Source organism: Centrocercus urophasianus, unplaced genomic scaffold (assembly GCF_019232065.1).
Source record: "Centrocercus urophasianus isolate 14NV4802_14NV808 unplaced genomic scaffold, USGS_Curo_1.0 seq_15, whole genome shotgun sequence".
Taxonomy (NCBI): Eukaryota; Metazoa; Chordata; class Aves; order Galliformes; family Phasianidae; genus Centrocercus; species Centrocercus urophasianus.
Window position 1 is genome coordinate 27,307,096 of NW_024884697.1, and position 18,735 is coordinate 27,325,830.

Below are 18,735 nucleotides of genomic sequence, written 5' to 3' on the forward strand. Positions count from 1 at the left end.
GCTACAGGCTAAAATAACCCTTAATTTTGGACTTGGAAAAGCTCTTCCTCCTCTGCCTGATACCCAGAAGCAGCAGGCTCTCCTTGCTGATAAAGGACTCCCTCAGCAGAATATGCCCCCACCAAACCCTCCCTCAAAATGTGTGTGTGTGTGTCCAACTACATGTGACTAGGAAAGTGAGGGATCTCTTATTTCATGTAGCTTTTGCTGCTTTACCTGACAGAGCAGAAGGAAATATGCTGGGAGCTGTTGGAGAAGGACTGAGTTATAGGAAGCTGAAAGGCTGGAGTGTCTGTTATTTGTGGATCCTGAAACCAGAACTGTGATCGTCCTGGAGACAAGCCACAGTATGGGGTTTATTTTATCCACACCTGGGTGCAGTGATCACAAAGGAGCTAATAGGACTAATCCCAGCAATACTCCCATGCAAGCACATCAGTGATTTTTGTATGTATTCACTCATGTGTACCCATTTCCGTGGAGGTCTGGTACGCAGGCAGCTGTAACCTTTAGATGAGTTCTGTGCATTTGTCTATATTACAGGTTGCTGCAGTGGAAAATTACTTTTGATATAAACCCAGTTGTCTGTGCTGTCATCTGTGCTGACCTCTTGGCAAAGAGAGATAGCTCCTTACTGCAGCACGGACAGAGGAAGGTTGTAACCACTTGGAACTGTATGAGGTGTGCTGACACTTCACCAATGCTCAGTGCCAGCCCAGCAAGGACAGGACATTTTAAAAAGTAAGGCTACTGTACAGTTCCTAAGCCTACATTTATTTTTCACCTAAGTAAAAATAAATCTCTAAAGCTCCAAGCCATTCATACTGGAAGGGTTCACATCCTCACTGCAGAGCTCTCCCCTCATCGCTGTCTACTGGATTTGGCCCCTGCAGCTGCTGGGCTGTGCCTGAGCACTGAGCACAGAGCACTGATCACTGTGCACAGAACACTGAGCTTGTTGACTCTGTACAGAGCTGAGATTCTGAGCTGCATAAAAGGAGATAAAGAGAATAGATTGGATCATGTGGGAAGAAGGGATAGTGTAAAGAAATAATGAGTGCAAGTAGGCAAAGGCAAAGACAGATAAAGAGTACTGCTTTCTAATCATTTTCTATAACGTTCAAAAAGAGACTGATTCCGACCCTATGAGAAATGCAATTAAAATCAATGTGACTGCTAGATCATCAAAAGCCAGTATGAATAGCTTAATTAGTTGCTCAGGGTGTCTGATTTCCTTCTTTGCATGGGAGAATGAGATTTTGATCTGCAACGATACGTTGTATGAAGTGTTACAGCACCTTCTGCAAGCTGAGAGACTATTTGGTGGCACAGTTTATTTTAGAGGCCTCGTAATCCATATGGAGCTGTGATGCAGGTCAGAAATGATGCCTTGCTAGAGTTTCTCAGTAACGGTTGGGTCCGGAGATATTCTGTGAGGCATTGTCTGTTGTTACTGCTTAAATCGCTGAGAAACTTTTGTTAAGCAAACGAGGGGTAGATGTAAATGAGATTTGTGGTCCCAGGTGTGGTAGGTTCAGAGCTTCCCTTCTAGCTTGGGGAAAAAGGGATGAGTGCATGCCTCTTGCATTGCTCCCGTGTTGTCCTCTTCAGTCACGGAGAAGAACCATCCATTAGTGGCCTCGGGAGCCTCCACGTCCTTACTGGAGGGATGCTGGATAGGAGCTGGGGTCAGGAATCACGCAGCTGGTGAGGACACACCCTGACTCTGCCCCAGTTCTCGGCCCCAGAGAACACCGCACGACCTGGGCCAGGGCTCATGCCCGCAGCCGGGCTTGCCGTGCGTCCCGTATGGGCGGCGCTCCGTCCGGATGTGCAGGACCCGGCGGAGAAGGGCAGGGAGCTCCGTCCAGCTCCGCTGGGAGGTTCCCACCGGGCCGGGGAGCAGCGGGCTGGCCCCGTGTTTTCAATAGTAGAGTTATGTGGGGAATGTGTCAGGGGTTTCATGTTTCAATGTGTGTTGTGGGTTGTACAGCAATGAAGGGCTAGAATCCAGACCGGCTATTGATCCTAACCGCGCGTTTCCAGATTTTGCCGTCTTTTAAGTTTTTCTTGAAAGGAGTGTTGTTTGCACATACGTTGTTGTTTAAGGGAGCTCAACAAGCAATTCTGTTATCCTGGCTGTATCGTTATCTATTTACGGTGCGACAACAAAGAGAGCATTTGTACCGGAGACTTTTGCTTTCCGTGCTCTCCTATGCATCCCGAAACAGGAGCACAAAAGAGAAACGAGAGAAACGAGCCAGGGTAACACTGAGGGTAGAAGAGCCTCAACGCCTCGTTCCTCACAGTCCGGTTACCCCAGCCCAACCTTAGGCGACCCTCGGGAACCGCAGCACGGCGTCTGCGCTCGGGGGGCCGCGGGGCGGGTCGGGTCGGTCCGGGGCGGCAGCCGGGGCGCGGCGGCTTTCCGCGCGCCGTCCCTCCCTCCGTCCCTCCTTCGCCCCGCCGCGGTTTCTACCCCGCCAGCCGGGATGCCCCGGGAGGGCGGAGGAGGTGCCGGGGCTGGGCGTGGGGCGGTAGCGCCGGCGAGAGGGAGTTAATGCGGGAGGGCGCGGAGGAGAGGGGGGAGCCGCGGGAAGTTGAGCCCGGCGCTGCCGCTGCCTCCCCCGGCCGGCCCCGCTCTTCCGCCCACCCCTCGCCGCCTCCCGCCCGCCGGGAGCGGCTCCAGCGCCGCCGGGGCCGCGCCGCCGCCGAAAGTTTCGAGGTCCCCGGGCGTAATGGGCTTCGACCCCGCGCGCTTCGCGGCGCCGGTGGCGGCGGAGCTGCAGTGCAAGCTGTGCGGGCGGGTGCTGGAAGAGCCGCTGTCCACGCCGTGCGGGCACGTCTTCTGCGCCGGCTGCCTGCTGCCCTGGGCGGCGCGGCGCCGGCGCTGCCCGCTGCGCTGCCGGCCGCTCGCCGCTGCCGAGCTGCGCCCCGTGCTGCCCCTGCGCAGCCTCGTCCAGAAGCTGGAGGTCAGGTGCGACTACAGCCCGCGGGGCTGCGGCCGCGTCGTGCGGCTCCGGGAGCTGCCCGCCCACCTCGCCGCGTGCCGCTACGGGCCGCCGCGGGATGCGCTGCCCGCGGGCCGGGCGGAAGGCGGAGGGCAGCGGTGTCAGCGGGAGCGGCGGGGCGGCGGAGGTCCAGTGCCGGGGCCGGAGATGAAGAGGGAGGCCCTGCGCTGGAGCAGGAGAGAGAAGTCGCTGTTGGCGCAGCTCTCGGCGCTGCAGAGCGAGGTGCAGCTGACGGCGCTGCGCTACCAGGCCAAGTTCGGGCAGTACATGAGCCACATCAGCAGCATCACCCGCGACCTGACGGGCAGCCAGCGCTGCAAGGTGAGTGCGGATACCCGCCGGCTCCTCCACGGCGGCGCTGCTGCTCCCAGGGTGCGCCCCGCTGCGGGACGGTCTGTGAGCGAGGTGTCACTGCCAACCCTGAGGACACGCAGCCCCCCGAGTCTGCGTCGGGACACAGGCCGTGTCCTATCCCCGCACCCAGTCAGCGCTATCTCTCTCTCGTCACCTCGGGGCCGCGCATTTCTCCCCTACCGTCGGTGGCCGAAGCCCGGGAGCGGTGTTAGTAGCAGAGCCGGGGCCGGGCGAGAGAGGAGAGGGGAGGGAGGAAGGGCTCCCTGCTGAGTTGGCAGCTTGCGGGCACGGGGCTCACCTGGAACCGCCTCAGGCCGCAGCATCCCCTTCTTGCAGGGCCCTGGCTGCCGCTCAGCTGGCTCCAGCTGGGGCTGGCCGGGCACCCGGCTGGTTTGAGGCTTCTGCTCCTGCAGCCAAGGAGTTGCTTAGAAAGCTGGAACGTAAAATCGTGGTAAACTTTGGAAATGATTGTGAAAGGATAGCGAAATCTCTTCTGTTTGGGAAAGCGGGATAACGATTGATGGTGCTTGTAGCGGAGAGCAGCTCAGTGCCTTGCCGGCTGTCAGTCAGGTGGCACTCAGTGCTCGGGTGGGCACCTGCTGCCTCGGGGCTGAGGGGAGAGCCCGGCAGGCTGCGGGGGCTTGTGGTAGATGTGAGCTGTGGGCTCTCGGTTGCAGCCGTGGCAAGGAGTGCTATAATGGATCTTTAGCCAGATCTTCAGGCACCCTTAGGAAGCAAAATCCGAAGTGGGAAGGGTCTGAGCAGCCAGAGCCACTCCTGAAGTGATGGTGTGTATCGCTACGGCAATGGGGACGTCTGCAGGACACCTCTGTGCCCAGGAGCACGGCTAGCTGACACTGAGAGACGTTGTGTCTGGAGACTGGAATACTTTTTCCCTTAAAAAAAAAAAAATTGTTTTTCAAATTTCCCCGGGGTAGCCAGCCCACGCTCTGCGGGTCACTGCGAGTGCATTCGTACAGCTGCTTCCTCTCCCGGCAGCTGTGCTGCGGCCGTGTGGGGGACAGAAAGCGGCGTGCAGGGCGCCCGAGCACGGCAGCGACTGTAGAGAGGAGAAGCGAGATGGGAATTATTAAGGGAGGATTTGGCACGGAGGTGTGGGCTGGTGAGAGCAGTGGGTTTGCTCCCAGCGGAGCTGAGCGCCCGCCGTGCCCGGCGCTGCCGGTAGGGGCTGCTGGGCACTGCCGGCCGGGAGCTGCGGCAGCGTCTGGGAGAACTGGAGATGAAGTAGAGATGTACTTCATTAACATCAAATCTGTCGTGCTGCAATCAAACGTTTCGCTGTGACAGTGGATGAAACGCAGGCTTCAGCGTTCAGTGTTGTGTTTTGAGTGTTTGGACAGGTATAAGTTACGTAGGTGTCACAGCTGTGTCAGTCAGCTCAGTCAAAGGGACAGGCAAACGCCAACACCTGACTGTGCTGGGTGAGTGCAGATTGGTGTGAAGAATATGGCTCCTGAAACGTAGCTGTCATCCTATGTGAGCAACAGAAAATAAGCTGCTTCCTTCCCTTTTTTGTTTTTTAAGTTTGATTCCATCACTGGTTTTAATTGCTTAGAAAAAGCAACTTTTTTTTTTGGCAGAAATGGTTTTGGATTCTTTGAGGGGTTGAAGAGTTGGGCTTTCTTCTCTGTGTTTTTTGTTTTTTGTTTTTTTTTTTTTTCCTGAAAGCTGCAACAGAACTGTACTAATATGACTTTTGGATCTGATTAGTATCACGTGTAGGATTTGAATCTGTATATTTAATGTCTGAAACACCAACACATGCAGGAGTTTTTGGTGACTTCTGATTCGGAGCACTGACTTATTTCAGTGGTGCTAAGTACTCCTCCCACCAAACGCCTGCACCTCCTCCATTCAGGAGGTAAGGTGCTGTCAGGTGCTTGGCTTCCTGTTACATTGCAGTGGGATGTGTACTTCCCTTTGCTTTTTTTCCAGTCTTTTGTTCTTTCTTCCCAGCCTGATTTGTCTTTGGGCTCTATCTTACATATTGTCCAGCTAAAAGTCTTTTTACATTAATCATTTAAGATGTTCTTCTTCAGACAATATTCTATAACGGTATTTCACCTTTTTCTTCTTAGACAGGAGAGCCCAAACCTTTAACCATCATGCTGCACAGAGAAAATGATACTTTGGGATTCAATATTATAGGAGGACGACCCAATCAGGTAATGAGAAAAGTAATTGTAGGTTACTTTTGGACCATATTTTCTGTTATTATGTGCATTGTTAGTCATAAAAGAGTTGCTTTCAATGACAGTAGGTGTGGAATGAACTTCATAGATATAAGTACTGCGTATTATCAGGTATAATTAGATTCACTGCTTTGAAGACAGTCTTGTGAGAATTGGATTATTCTCACTTTCAGGAAAGGTGTTCCCATTGTTCTTGCTTTCAAACTTGAGGCTGATCTACACTCAGTTCCCACGTGAGTAATATGTATTCATGGAAGCTGTTCAATGGAAATCTCTGGGACTACTTACAAGAGTAATTGTTGCAGGATTAAGCCACTGGAATTTTTGGAAACTGCTTGCTTTTTTTTTTTTTTTTTTTCCCTCATTTAAAGAAGAAATGAAAATTTGATTCTGCTGCTTAAATACTTTGAGCACATGTCCTGCTCTCACATGTCTGCTTTCAGGTTTGTTTTTTTTTTTCCTTTGTGAACTGAAATACAGTTTTCATTGATCTGGTATCTTAAGTAAATCTGGTTTCACAAATCATCAGTCTAGGTTTGGAAGGTTCATTAAAGACTGTAGAATCTGAATAGGAATTACTATCCCCTTCTCCCTCTGAATATGCATAAGAATATGCATGGTTGGTTGTTTTTTTGTTGTTTTTTTTCTTTTTAACTTCGTCCTTCCAAAAGCATTAATCAGGGCTGTCATTACGTATGAAGGGTAAAGTAACCTGTTAAACTGGAAAATTAATAGTTGATTAAAAAGGCTTGGTGATAATTATGCACTGATCAGGTTCTTGTTAAGCAGGAGAACTTTAACCTGCTGCTATTACTGGGGAGGGGAATGGGACCCTCTATAGCAGTTTGGCAATCTTCTGCTCTCAAGCTATATTTAGTGGTGCCAAAGAGTCTGTTCCCATTAGCTTAGCAAGTTCACTGTCCGCACTTCAGAAATGCTGTTTCTTGTGGGGAAGCACAGTTATCAAACGTGTGTTAGAAGGAAATTCAAAGTGAGTTTCTTAGATTCCTTAATGTAAGGGTGAGACAACAGGCACTGTAAGATAAAACAGGCGCACTTGGATCATATTCATATTTTCAATATAGCATTATGAAAGTCCACACAATCTTTGAGACTGCAGTGTGACTTCTGCTATTTTCAGCTGAGGGAAAACTGCAGGGCCTTTGCAGGGAGAAGAGAGCGCAGTGTTCAGCTTCAGATGTCAACCGAGTTCCTCTGAAGAATTCACATACCAACTGTTAGCTTCGTGAGTTATTGTGGATATTCTGGAAGCTTGGGGAGGTTCACAGCACTGTTCTGGAGAAAATGGCTGACTGGAAGGAAGGAAATGGTCGTGATCTGCCTTTAACTAACACTGATAGCAAGGCAGAGAAGGTCATGGAGCTGAACTAGGTCTCAGGGTTTTCTGAGTCTTTGATACTGACTTCAGAAGTTCTGTTCGGCTCTCACTGTGATAAGTGTGAGTACCACACACATTTGATTAGTAGGGCCTGGATGTCAGTGTGGGCTCTGACTCAGCACGGTTGGAGCCAGAGGAAATAATGGGAAGAAAAGGTCAAGGAGGCTTAAATAATGAAAGCAAAAAACTGCTCAAAACCCTAAAACAGAATCAGGAATTCTTTAGTAACAAGTCAAAAAGAGTTCATGAAGGCAAATTTTATGTTTAAGTTGTTAAGAGGAAATGTGCCCTTGTGTGAAACGTTGGCTTGAGCAGAGGAAGAGCAGAACAAACATGTCACTGCACCACTCATGTAGGTTGGAATGTACTTTTTAATTTGTGTTTTACATGCACAATGCAGATTTTTTCTTGTTGAAAACAGGTGCCACTTGGTTACTTGGTACTTTCCACTTGCTGTGTTTCATTTGATTTCACTGCAGGCTTTCCCACTGTTTGCCTTTTACCTGGAAGGCAAGATGATAGGAAAGAGAATAACCCACCACAAGCTTGTCTTATTTTGTCAGGAAAGGTCCAACATCACATGAGTGTGGTGGGTGGTGATTCATTATTCTGGAGACCCTAAGCTACTTTGATCCCGTTTTTGTCCCAGGCCCTCACTCTGGCTGGCCGAGAATGGCCTCCCTCCTCTCTGAGGATGCCTTGGCTGAGCCACGCTGGATGCAGATGTGTGCTGCAGCCTGGGGACTCTGATCAGGGGCAGATAAACCAATGGTCCCCACAGCTCCCCGTGCTTCATGGCCTCTGAGCTGTGCGATCAGGTGCTGAAGCTCTGCATGCCTTGTGGAGTGTTCTCTTGATAGGACTTAAAGATAGCAGCATGTGCGACCAATGGGGACTACAAGCAAAAAATACCCCTTTTCTTACTGAGTCATACATAGTCTCTAAAAGGGGAGTACAATTTCTTGTGAAAAATACGAAATTTTATGTGGATGAAGTTACTGCAATCTAGTCTTTTGTTTTCTTAAGAAAGAAACAGACCAAATTCTTTGCGCATTTTGGTTAATGGCTATTATATTTCTTTTCTTGGAATTTCATTATTTCTCACTGCTTTCATGGTCTGTCTGTTAGCCGTTCCAAAACATTTCTGAAGCCATTCATAAATTTCACTTTTGCACCTTACCTGACACCCATGAGTGTCTGCAACAACAGCAACAAAATAGGACTGTATGAGATCATGGTGTGACCTGACTGTGTTGAACAAATAGTTGTTAGCCTGAAATCTTCTTGGGTTAAGTCTGCATGGGACAGCTGCCACATGCTCTGAAGCATATCTTATAGTGGATCCATATTTTATAATGGATTTATCATTTTCTTAATGATACACCTATGAGTCACACTGTTGGTTAAGGATTTACCAGAAATAGAGGGAAAATAAACATCATATCAACTGATTTCCATAGTATAAATTATAAAGTATGATTTGGAAGAAAATTCCTTTACTTCTTGCTAACACATTTATTATTTGCATGAATACTTAAAAGTACTTCTGCAGTGTCCTCTTGGAATTATTCCTATATTAATATAGATTTAAAATGATACTTGAAAAAACTATTTTAAACCACTGTGCAAAGAAATGAAGTAATTTCAGGCTGTGCAACAACATCAGGTGTATTTCAGCTGTAGTAAATAACTTCTCTGCTTTAAATTTGATCATCATGTGAGTTGTACTTAGGAATGTGTACAGATCAACTGGACGTGGGTTCTTTTTTTGCCCATAGCTGAGCAAATTCTCAATCCTCCACGTGAATAGGATTTATGAGGTTAACCAATTCCACCAAATCCCTCACTGTTACATGCCAGTTAACTAATGTCACTTTGTTCCTTGGGGCTTATTTCCAAATGCTGTAAAATGTTTACAAGCTGCGGTGCTGCAGGCTCACTTTCCTTGCTGAGAGAAACACTCGTGCATCCCTTTTTTATGAATATCTTCCTCTTTGCTGTTACACAGCAGTTGCTTTCTGCTGAGATGTCTGAGGTCTGCATTAAATCTTTTCGCTTGTATTTGATTACCACTGCACCCTGTGTCCCATTTAGACCAAAATAACCAGAAGTAAATGGACAATCTTATTAAAAATACTGGAACAGTTCATTAATTCTGTCCTTTTGATTAATGACTATTTTGTGCTAAGCAAATTTAAAAAAAAAATCCCAAGGATTTTAATTCTCAGGTAGAAAAGTCAGCTGCATATTTCAGGTGGATTTGTGTTGTTTGCTGGTGTTGGTTTTAGCACGTCTCATTTCTTGTACTAATCTGGTCCTTTCCCAACTTTCTTATTGCCTGGCACAGAACAATCAGGAGGAATCTGCTGAGGGAATTTATGTGTCAAAAATTTTGGAAAATGGACCTGCAGACAAAGCAGAAGGCTTACAAATTCATGACAAGATTATTGAGGTAAGACAAAAACAAACAAAAAAAACCCAACCAACCTGGTGGATTAGTTTGTTATAAGATTAATCAAGGATTTGATGGTTTTTATGCTGGGTATGCTGTGGTTTTGTTCTTTCGCTGTATCAAAATGTGATTATTATACACTGAACTGCTCAAACATTTTCCAGATGCTAGAAAAATTCATACTGAGTCTTCACAACTAATATATGCATTGATCTCAGGATTAAGCTAATTCAAGTGAGTCAAAGGTGTCTAGACTGAAATAGCAGGCATTTTGCATTTCTTTGTTAACTTGAGGAAAATAGTCTAAATGACTCTATGGAGATTGATGATGGAGTTTGCTCTGTGCAGGGGTTATTAGTGCTGTGACAACAAGTCAGAGCAGATGGATCATCTGTGGTTCTCACCAAGACCAATATGGATGATCCCCTGTTGTATATTATGCTAGAATGGAAATGTTGAAGTCTACTCCTCTTTTTTTTTTTTTTTTTTTTTCTCCATAAAAGAAGAATAATTGCCATTTAAAAACAAAAACAAAAAAAAAACCCTCAGTTTGAAAAGAAGGGCTGCTGTAATGATTACATGTGGAACCATAATTAGCCTTGTGAAAGGTGTTGACAAAATAGTTTCAAGTAGTGACCAGAATAGATTCTATACAGTGCTGTCAAACATGCATTTCACATCTAGTCTCTAAATACAACTCCCTGGGTGACAGTGTGTAACAGTAGTTGCTAGGTTTGTTTAGGATACGTTGCTTTAGCCCTGGGTTTAAAGGAGGCTTAGAAGCGTTGTGTGAACTTGCCAGTTGGACAGTGTTTCAAACAAAGGTATGCAAAGCAGTAGACTGGGAGGCAAATATAGAGTGCTGTTGTTTTCTATTATTTCACTCTTAAGGACTAGAAACAGAAGCCAAGACTGTTTGAGTGCTGGCATTGATCTTAATTTTGGAGCTTGGAGCAGTGCGTGAAACCAAATTATTACATTTTCTTGGAAAAAGAAAGCTCATGCCCTTAACTGGCAGATAAATGCACCTCTAGTGGATATCCAGTTGGCTGAGCACAACTGAACTTGCAACCTAACTCCTATCTGCCCAAGATATGGAAAAACTTGGCATCCTGTTCTTATTAACAGCCCCATGCTTGAAAATTCTGCTTTTTTCTGACACTGCTGTTTCACTTCTAGAAACAGATCTAGTTTTATGTATCCGTTCAACATTTTCTTCCTTATTTTACTGTTCTTTATAGTTCCTGGGTTTTAAAGACAAAATTGAGTGGTTTTAGGGGAAGGAAGAATAAATTCACAAATCAGCATTTATTACACTTGAGGTAATTTCTCAAAATGTCACTACAAAATATTCATATAGATCTGAATGGGTCATCATTTTCACCATATTAATATACAGCATCTTTGTGTATAAATTTTTACATTTAAGCAGACGTTTAAAAATGTCCAGTGTTAGGCCAAACATTTTAGTAAACAACGTACTGCTTCATAATTTGTTAAACTAAAATAAGAAGAGAAAGCGAAAAGGTAACATTAAGACTTTCTGTTGAAATGCAAACCAGTAACTATTCCTCCATGTTAGATCTAGGCCAGAAGAAGCAGCTGGAGTCAAAAGATTGAATTTTTCCTGTTCCATATGTAGCCATTCATGTCTTCCTGCACCAGGTTGCCCTGCTAGATGTGCTGCTGTTGTTGTGAAGAACCAGTAAGAAAGCTGTGAGGAAATAAGTCAGGTGGTGTAACTGTTTCAAAAATGTTGGCAGACACACAGAATTTGAGTTTTGGTGAGACAAAATGTGCGTCAGCTTGGGTGAAAAGTATTGCTCATCTGAAGATGTGATCTAATGAGTGATATTTTGCGAGACCTTTTTTCAGTAATCAAGAGCAGAAGGAGCTGATGTTGTTGGAAGAGCTTTTGATATCTTCAGTCAGTCGCCTGGCAGTTTGATGCCCTGGGGGTTTCTAGCAATGCATAGCTAATGGGATAATGGACAGACCTATCCCATTAAATCAGGAGAAAATCTGTTCTCAGAGTGTGTTGCTAAATAAAGAAGGCAATTTGTTTCAGTGCTTTATCAGATGTTTAACAAATGTTAACTGCACGTGGTTGACAAGAGTGAGTTGTGCATGTTTCAGCCTACTGTCTTGTGGGTAACCTAGTGCAGCAAATGGATTTCACAGTGCTGTGGCACTGGCAGTTGGACTTGTGAGCCAAAGAATTGTTATTTGAAAAGGTGCCAAGGCGAGAAAGCAGATTTCTTCCTTGAGGTGTTTGTAGTAATTGTAGAAATGCCATACACATGAACTGAACTCATGGAGGTTTTGCAGATCAGTTTGCCCAGAATGCAGGCAGTAGAGTCTCTTTGCATTTATCTGAGAAATGTTGATGTTTGTGTGGGCTTTGCTCTCAGGTGAGGATATTTTGTACTGGAGTGCCTGAGAGCTGGGCTGGAGGCTTGAGGACAGGGTTGGCAGGGTTGTGGTGGATGAGGGTGGCAGGGTGAGCTCCAGGTACCCCATGTCAGAGGCTGCAGCACTTCACAGAGTACTATCACAGAACATTCACTGATTGTTTCTTCTGCTCTTCTGAGGGACAGAGGATTTCAGGCCCAAATGCAGGTTTCCCACTTTATTCAAGGTTAACTCCTCCATCAGAAGAGACTTGCTTGTTGAAGTTGACCTGCGACAGGGAGGTACACCAGCAGCACTTGAGCGATGTTTTCTTTCAGGATCTTCATTGCACATAACAAATGATTGTTATTTGTTCATCAAGCCAGCTGTCAAGGTCTTCTGCTGCTTTCAAAAGTTCTTATTCAAAAAATCTAGCTTTCTATATGGCACAGCCTGTGTTCCAGGACAAAATCCTGATTGCATGCTATAAAAAAAAGTCTCTTAAAGCATGATGCAGCATTGGTATCTGTGGCTCTCAGCATGAAAGCATCAGTTATGAGCAGTGGTGTAATGCTGAAGGACCTCGCTTTAGGACTTCTTTGTCCTTTTAGTTTCTGCCCTGCCTATGAGTGCCAAGAGGAGGGAAGGGGAGAGGCAGCAAGCCATGCGTGGGATTGTCCATTAGTTGGTGCTGGTTCAAAGAGACCTGGTGGCTGCTGGGAGGAAATAAATAAGTGCTCTTCTCTCTCCTGGATCACAGTTATACTGTGCATCATTTCATCTCTACCTCACTTCATGCAAATCTTTCCTACTGAAGAAGTTCACTGCTCATCTTTGCTGATGTTGATAGCCTTCTCAAGGCAGTAAAAGGCAGTTATGATTCTTGGCAATATTGCTGATACAGAAGTGTTTTACCTGATGCTTTTATTATATATGTTTATAGTTCAGACCAGTAATGCTGAAATAGGCTCTGTATGGAGGAAAATCTTACTGTCTCACTTTGCAGTCAGTCGGTTCACCTTTACATAAGAATGGCACCACTTGGCAAGAGCTCCACGCACACTGATGTCCTGTGGGTAGTCTCTAGTTAATGCCTTTGGAAGAGCATCAGAAAAATGCAGGCACCGAGTGATGATTTCCTTGGGGACCTCACAGCCATGTGAAAGCTTCTATTCAGGGCTGGTTCTTCATACTTGGTGCTTTTTTCTATAACATTAAATTTTATAGAAACTGTTTCTGGTCTTGAGCCCAGCTTTAGAAAGAGCAGTGACTGATTTTCTCAAGTCCTCTTTTATTGTGCAAGTCACAGTGCCTTGCAAAATTGCTGATATTTCAACTTTTTGCTTCAGTGCTACATAAAAAATACATGACAAATAAAGAATCTGCAATCCAGATGGAATTCCTTCATTTGAAAACAAACAGAGAAACAAACAAACAAACAAAAATTAAAAAACAGTATTGTCATGAATTTGAAAAAAATAGCATGACTCTAATTCACACTGCATAGGAGACAAAGCTGTATAGCCATGACTGAACTTTCTGTCCTAAGTTTTCCAAGTACCAAAACGACAGTGAAAAACCTCAAGGGCATCTAACAGAAGCTTAGGCTGAAGACCAAACGATTCATATGGGGAACTATAAGTGCATCATCATCTGAAACACTCAAGGTATTTCTTTTCGATTGCTTGTGCAGAGGCAAACGCTTCTGTTATGTTATTCTCAAATATTGAAATATTTGAATATTGGACCTTTTGCATTTTAAGTAGTTGATTCTTATTAAATCCTTGACTGAGAAACAGTCATGATGGAAAAGAGAGGAAAAAAATATTTAGTCTGGGATTTTAAGTCTTTTTTAAAAATGAGACAGATGCATATGTACTATGACTTTATTTTGTTTATACAGCCTGAGCTCCATAAGTGTATAATAAATTAGGCTTCATCTCTTATTCCATGTTTCCCTTTGTTCTTCTCACTTTTTTTTTTGGAAAGTACGCACTCAATGGCTTTCAAGCTCATGTCAGCAAAGACAGTTTCAATAAAGATCAAGTCTTGAGGCTTATCCTGGCAAAAGTAGCTTACATCTGCAAAGCGCCTACACAGAAACTTTTTAACTATTGCCAGACTGCTGACTGTGCTGTGTGTCAGCCTCATGATGTTTTATCTTCTGCATGTTTCTGTCATTACACTCACTACGTTGCTCAAGCAAAATCTTTGATACTAGCCATGTTTGTTTTGCAAGGAATCTCCACTGTCAGATTTCTGTAGAAGTTGTGAGCTTGCTGGGATCACAGATAATAGATTGGGAATGGCTTTGAACGAGAGCTGCACATGATGACCAGCAAGATCTGGATGGTAGCTGAGGGATACATAGCACAGATAATTTTACTGAGTTTCAATGTCTAAATATGCCAAAGTGGCCTTAGGTATATTAAGTTCTCTTAAATCCTTAACACATTTATGTCTGGCACTTATATTCATTAGATGCCACTAATTAGTCTGAAAGATCTCTTGCAAAACAAATCAATATATCAAAGCTCAGAAATGCCTGTAGCCTCTTTTCATCTCTCCCTCACCTGTTGAAACAGAGATTTTTGGTCACCTGAATTCATTCAGCTGCCTGACAGTGCTTAAAAGAAGTCAGGTGTGGCCAGATAGTACATAACTTCATTTGAATACGTATTACTTACTCCACTGACGTTTTTGACTTAACTAAAAGTTTAGAGCACTTCTTGAAGAAGTGAGAAATCTGGGTGGTGGGTTCTTCCCTGCCTGCAAAGGGCTGGATGGAAATACCCAGGTAATTACCCTTGTTATTAGTGCAAGTCCATCCTGTACGTGCCCAGTCACCACCCAACCCTACAAGCTGAGTTATGCGCTAGCAGGCATTTGTTATCCAATGATAAACTGGTATGAGGTAGATGTTTGTTCTACAGGGAGCTGTATCTGGAATACTGGCTCTGCCCCTCTCTAGGCCTGCCTCAGTAAATGAGGGTCTGCCTCTGTCTTGTATGATGCCAAGTTTATGGCTTGTATGGCATGTCCTTGATACTTGCTTTTTTGGATTCACGCTATCCTCTATTTGGGAGGGGAGGATAGGAAATGATGTTAGCCAGGATGTCCTCTAGTTAAGGCATCTTGCTAAAAATGAAATAAATTGGTTTATGAGTGTGCGAATATCAGATGTCAGGGTTTCCCCCTGCCCACGGTTTTCTCTGTCTGCTGTGTAATATGCAAAGAGGCTACAGCTGCTAACGTTACACTTTTAGAAGGTTGTGCAAGCTGGATTGTGATGGAGAAACTTAGTTTTCAGTGTACCATCTGTACTAGTGGTTGACAAGTAGAGAAAATCTAGAATGTTTGAATTTTGTACTTCATTGCCCAAGTTCTTAATATCAGTAGCCTAAACCAGACTGGAATTACTATAGGCCTTTGGAGGTGCCTGTGCTCCTATCTATTTGTTGAACTAAAATGCAAATACTGTGTTTAGGAAACCAGGTTGTGTTCCTTGCTATTTATTGCCTGTGTTTTTAAAAAGAGAGCGAGACTTATGTTTGCATGTGAACTAAGAAGTCTGTATTTTTGTGGTGAAATATGTTAGAGAATAAATTACTGAAATATATATATTTTCACATTTCATGTTCTCTTCCAGATCTAAATAAAACTTCAGAAAATAATTTCTATCCTAAAGAAAAGGGAAACACCAAATAAAACAGTGACTAAAAAGTAGGGAGCTATGTGTTAATAGGATAATGGTGATTAATGACTCAAGGTTTTGTGATCAGATACTCAGCAGTTAATAAAGACTTTGAGAGATTATACACAGAAATGTGTATAATCCTCTGTCTCCAGTGTGATATTTCTGCTTTCAAGTGTCTGCAGAGAAGTGAGAGGGATATGGAACAGTGATTAACTGAACTGTGGGATGTAATCATACATATGTGCTTCCATGGGCAAAGCTGTGGTAACTGTATTGTGTCTGCAGAGAGAGGCAGTAGCCAAACTGACAAGTCATCTGTGCTGTAGGTAGGAAGCATTCTGGTTAACCTGTGGAACAGCTGACTAATGTAACACCATTTATGGGATCTTGGTGGGTACTGCATTCACGCACCATAGATCCCTAGGCATTGTGTGGAGGCCTGATCACACCCATCTCCTTCATAAAGTGTCTGATCCCACCCTTGATGGCTTATGTGTCAGATAATTGGCAAGTTTAAACTTGGTGTTTTCCTAGGTGCTCTGTTTAGGCTTGTCTTTACTAGATGCTATCTTTCTCTTACTTCCCATGTATATATTTTTCAATCTTTTTTAAACATTAAGGTAAGCTGTTCTGAACAGCTGACATCTGATGCTATTATCTCACCCAGCAGCAGGAGCAATGCAGTTTTACGTGCAACTGGGGTAGTAGTTTTAGAGTGAATTTTTGTATATATGAAGTCTCAGAGGTATTCATGAGCACTTTCAGGAATGCGTTTAACAACATGACTAACATCTGTCACGTGCTGCTTCTTTCATCCACTTCCCAGGAAGAAAAGGTGCAGAGGAGTGTTATGTTTAGAAATCTTTCAAATAATTGCATGTACACGTTTGCACGTTGGTGTCTGTTTACGTTAGGGAAGACAAGGTCATAAAAATGTATCTACATTTGTTGCTGAAGGTGGCAAGGTTTTCTGATGAAGACCAGTTTTCTGTGGTCTTTGCTTTGGTCATGATCTTGGATAAGCCCTAAAGAAAGTACTTTGCCTTCTGTTGACAAGCTGTACAGGCATTCAAACTGGGCTGTAGTTGTGCTTGTGGATCATTGTATTGGTGTTGAACATTTACAGATATAATGGACTTGATGGTTGATATGGAGATGAAATACCAAAACATGATGAAATACAGAAGCTTTCCAAGGGTGAAAGGCATTTTCTGATAACTTTTTTTAACCATGTTACTTATGTTGTGAATAGAAAGCCAAATCTTCAAAGAACACTTCAGGATGAATCAAAAGTTTAAATGATGAGGACTAGTTGCAATAACTGATGGTAAGCCCAGCTATGGAAAGCTCTGATGTAGTTTGAGACCATGCTTAGTTTATTGCATACAACTGAAGGCAGTATGAGGAAGCTGTCTCCCACAGCACATGCTGCTAACACCTCCAGAAGCTGTATGTTCTGAAAGTGCAGAAACTGAAAGTTTTTAGCCTTTCATAAAGGTTGTTCTTTATTGTGGTTGAGACAACAGTTAGAGGAGATGACAGCTTACATATGTCATATGAATGCAATGTTTTATCCTCTTAAGTCAAATGAATTGATAGTTGCAATCCAAAGGTTGTGTGCTCCAAGAGTTTTGATCTCATCTGCCCTCTTTTTTAATCAGCTAATTGTATTTGTAGGGAGTCGCTAATCACTGTGCTCCATAATTGGAAGCTGAGTGAGAAAAGCCATTAGTATCTGCCAAAGAAGTGTTTAAAAAGAAGTCATTATTCATGGCTTCACTTACAATTAATAACCAAATTTTTAAAGAGCTGTGAAATGCAGCAGTGAAATGGGAGGATGCTCCTCCTTCGAACTTGTGGATAGGTGTAGCCAGAAGTATGTGCAACCTTGTTCTTTCCGAGTGTTTTGAAAACTGAAGCAATAATGTAAAAATTGTTGTTTGGAGCTTCTTCTATCCAAAATGCAAAATTCTGTAGTATTTAAGATTATCCAATAAAGGAAAAATTCATTTTCAAGTTGACAGGAGCAGTTGTGGTCTCCTCCCCCATCAAAGAGAATGCTAAGTTACATAAAATATACTAAGCTAAGTACAACAGACGTTTTGCTAAATGTGGGTCTTGTCTGGAATTGCAATTCTAATGTAACTTTGCAACTTTCCATGTTGACCCAACTTGACTGTTGCAGGAACTGAGTGCATAATGACTCAGCGTGGTTCCTTCATTCAAATAACTGTGTGAGGTATTTTCTTTATAAAATATTGTTGACAAAATAAATTGTGGCTTCTGTGTTTGTTTACCTAACAAGTCTACATGTTATTTACAGGATTATATGATTTACATAATGTTTTCTTTGAGCAACGTGATTATCTTTTCAAGTAGCAAGATGGGAAGTACAGTAGAAAAAAGGGAGGAAATTGAGGTAAGGTCTGAAAGAGTGGCATGTTAAGAACTAAAGTATGAAAAATAACTTTGGAGATCACTGTATACCACATACCAGTCAAACAGTTTAGCTTCTTTAAAATATGACTCTCTGCAAATGGTTACCTAACGTAAGAGAAGATCTAAAATAGATAGATCTAGGAGATGAGTTTGTTTTCCCTTCGTCTGTCTCTTTCTATTTGGAGTATTTAACATTGAGGGACATAGTGGCTCTGAGCTTTCCCATTCATATCTGAGTACAATCTTTCAATCTTGTGTTAGTTTCTTTAAGCACGCTGATCAAATGGACTAGTGTCTGAAGTCCTACCAGCAACTTCCAGGAGGAAGGCATGCTATTTTAAATGGAAAGGATTTGCTGTCTTGCATGAATTGAAACATCTGGACCCCTACACTTTGCTGTTACAGTTAGATTATGTTGGGCTAGTTTTTGGCACGTGACAAGTATTGAGCCATATGGTCTTTGTGCTGTCAGCAAGCCTTTTCAGCACATGCCTCCTCTGAATGGTAGCTGCTACTGCAACTGGAAAGATAAATGTTTCGAGAGCTTTTGGGCTGTTGTGCCCTTCTTGAATGGAGTAATTACATTTTTGAGTGGTACAACACACAAGTCTGTAGCAGAAAGCTGATTCCTTCATTTCCTCTGCAGTAGTCACAGCCTTGATCCAAATCGGACACCTTGTCGTGTCCAAATCGGACATCTGGCTACTGCCAGATATATAGCAGCACTTTCTGACTTACATGTTTCATCCCTAACATCTTGCTTTAATGACTCTGTGAAA

The 18,735-nt window shown here is 43.8% G+C and overlaps 1 protein-coding gene across 1 annotated transcript in view; it reads left to right on the top strand.

Annotated features, from left to right (window-relative positions):
- The first annotated feature begins 2,738 nt into the window (after positions 1 to 2,738).
- The window catches only part of PDZRN4 (PDZ domain containing ring finger 4), a 243,905-nt gene continuing 227,908 nt past the window's right edge, over positions 2,739 to 18,735 (top strand). Inside the window, exons 1-3 of the mRNA XM_042815916.1 lie at positions 2,739 to 3,332; positions 5,465 to 5,551; positions 9,325 to 9,429. Coding sequence (XP_042671850.1) covers positions 2,739 to 3,332; positions 5,465 to 5,551; positions 9,325 to 9,429 — 786 coding nt within the window. The remainder of the gene's footprint in view (positions 3,333 to 5,464; positions 5,552 to 9,324; positions 9,430 to 18,735) is intronic.